Source organism: Camellia sinensis, chromosome 8 (assembly GCF_055761805.1).
Source record: "Camellia sinensis isolate YWXY chromosome 8, ASM5576180v1, whole genome shotgun sequence".
Lineage (NCBI taxonomy): Eukaryota > Viridiplantae > Streptophyta > Magnoliopsida > Ericales > Theaceae > Camellia > Camellia sinensis.
This window is the reverse complement of record NC_138968.1, coordinates 68,043,546-68,045,922: the sequence shown is the minus strand read 5'-3', so window position 1 is coordinate 68,045,922 and position 2,377 is coordinate 68,043,546. Positions and strand designations below refer to the sequence as shown.

At 44.6% G+C, this 2,377-nt stretch overlaps 1 protein-coding gene across 1 annotated transcript; it reads right to left on the bottom strand.

Annotated features, from left to right (window-relative positions):
* Window positions 1-846: 846 nt before the first annotated feature.
* On the bottom strand, window positions 847-1,647 carry LOC114318074 (uncharacterized). Its single transcript, XM_028264939.2, has one exon. The coding sequence runs from the start codon at window positions 1,645-1,647 to the stop codon at window positions 847-849; it is 801 nt and encodes a 266-aa protein (XP_028120740.2).
* Between the last annotated feature and the right edge of the window lie 730 nt (window positions 1,648-2,377).

The window sequence follows — 2,377 nt, the reverse complement described above, 5'->3', positions numbered from 1 at the left end:
AACTAGGGAGCAAATTTAAATAGAGTGACTTGAACCCAAGACCCCTCTGAAACCAAGGCTATGATACTATGTTAGATCACCAGTAGACCCAAAAGCTTAAGTTGCTAGGAAAGAAGCTGATATGCAAACAATGCATGTCAATCTCTCCAACAACACCAAACAATGCAAACAATGCATGATACATAATACGACAACTCGTCGAGTACAATGGTCAGTGCGAGACAATAATTTACAATGCGAATAATCCCAAAGCTGGATAATTTGTTCGTCATCCTGCGTGCAATAAGCCGGGTAAATACATTCTCCGATAGGCTTCTGCGACCATGGGATGTCAGCCATGTATACATTGTCGCTGTAAACGTCCGGATTCCCAATGCTTTCTGGAGGTTGTAGTTGAACAGGCATTCTATCTTGTACACCCCCTGATTGCCCGGTCTGGAGAGGTCCACTGCTTTGAACCACATCGGGTTCGTCAAAGTATCGTAGAAGACCCCTGGTAGCGTCTTCTCTCTCCAGTGGATGTGGTTCGATACATCCGTTGACGTGGAATAACGAACACCCGCAAGGGAAGTGGAATATCATCCTGCGTTGGGCCTTCTTCTTCGCATTACGATGCCTCCTCTTGATTGGTTCTGGCGAACAGGGGCTCGTCGACTGTATAGAATTCTGCATTTCGGATCGTCCACGCTTTGAGCCCAGCATGCTCATGTTTTTCCAAAACTCTTTGTAACTAGAATTGGCTCCGGGGTTGCATAATATAATACTTGGAATCCCGCCCTTTATTTTCTTTGGGTGGGCATATTTACAATTTGAAAAAAATTCCCATTGCGCTCCAATAAACTCCCGCTATTGTTTCAAAAACTGTGGGGCCACATCATCGATTATGTTGTAGAAAGCGTCGTCATTGTGGTCCCCCAAGTCGGTGTGGCCAGAACAGTAATTATGCGGTCCCAAAGACCTAGCCCAACATGTTTTCCCAATTCTAGATGGGCCTTCAATTACAATGCTCTTGGGCCTATGCGGTCTTTGGGCTTCGTCTCTTATATTGTCTGCAACCCATTGCTGTATGGCTGTTGGAACGATCCATACTGTGTCTGTAAATGGATGAACATACGGCAATGGCGGAGTATATGAAATACGATCATAATTGGAAGCCAATTTGTCATAATTTAACCAGAAACATTTTGTGTCGCCATTTTGTACCAGTGCTAGGGCTTCGTGCTTGGTGCCGACGGCAAGTGCGTCTCGATATATATTTTCTTTGTTACTCAGGTTAGCGCAGTGGCCCCTCTCACGGAATTCACCCCATTCCGCGTAATTCCCGTGTTTGGAGATGTATTCCAGCACGTTCTGATGGTTGTATGCCCCTTGTACATTTGGATGGAAATGGCAACTATTTTGATTGTGCGCAACGTTGAAGAACCGTTGATCTTGCGTCTGAAAACGGTATGGGAATTGGACAAGAGCATGGAGATGTGGCTGCCCATCCTCATGTAATTCATGTGCAACCCTCACATAATTTGGCGGTCTGACGGTGAACAGCGCTCTAATTTTCTCTAATAATCCCTCTTTAGGAATAGAACATTGGGCATATGTAAGGAATATGTTCTTGTTTTGGATTCTAAAACGACGTCGCATTGATGCCATTGCTCACTCTCAATGACGTCACTTACTCCCTCGGATGACGCAAGTCACTCCCCAAAAGACTTTACTGATTATAGAGAGTGAGGGAGTGACTTATATAGGTGCCCAGGAGCGTCCTACTAATATTACCTGGGACGCTCCCCCCGCGCCATGTTTCGTCCCCCGATTGGTTCTCCCTTTCGCAATTCGCGGCGTGTTGTCGTCTAGGGGCTCCGCTCCGCGCCCAGATCTGCGGTCAGGATTAAATATCTAACAAGGCAAGCGCAGCTCCCAGATCTGCGGCCAGGATTAAATATCTAAAAAGGCAAGCGCATGCGGGAATTTTGTATATAAGCCAAAATAATTGGGGGGGTGAATTATTTTGCAAATGGATCTCGGCGATCTAGGCCAATTTAGGAAGTTGATTTTAAAATACGAGTCGGATCTATTACTGCTGCATTGGACCTTGTTGGTCGTCGGCGAAAACAAAGGCAATTGTGGTGGGATCCATTAAGAGCCTTAAGAACATATTAAATCATCTCCTAGCTTCTCATACTATTTTTGATATACTTCCACCTATTTAATGAAAGCAGCCATAAGTTGAAGAGGTGGTAGCCGAATTTATTCTAGGTTCTATTTGCTAAGTTTCTGATTGCAGCTTCCTTGCCGGGTTGCAGAAAAGGATAAGGTATATTGAGCTAAAAAGTAATCTTATGCATACTACAAATATAGAGTTCTTCAAACCTTGTTCCAA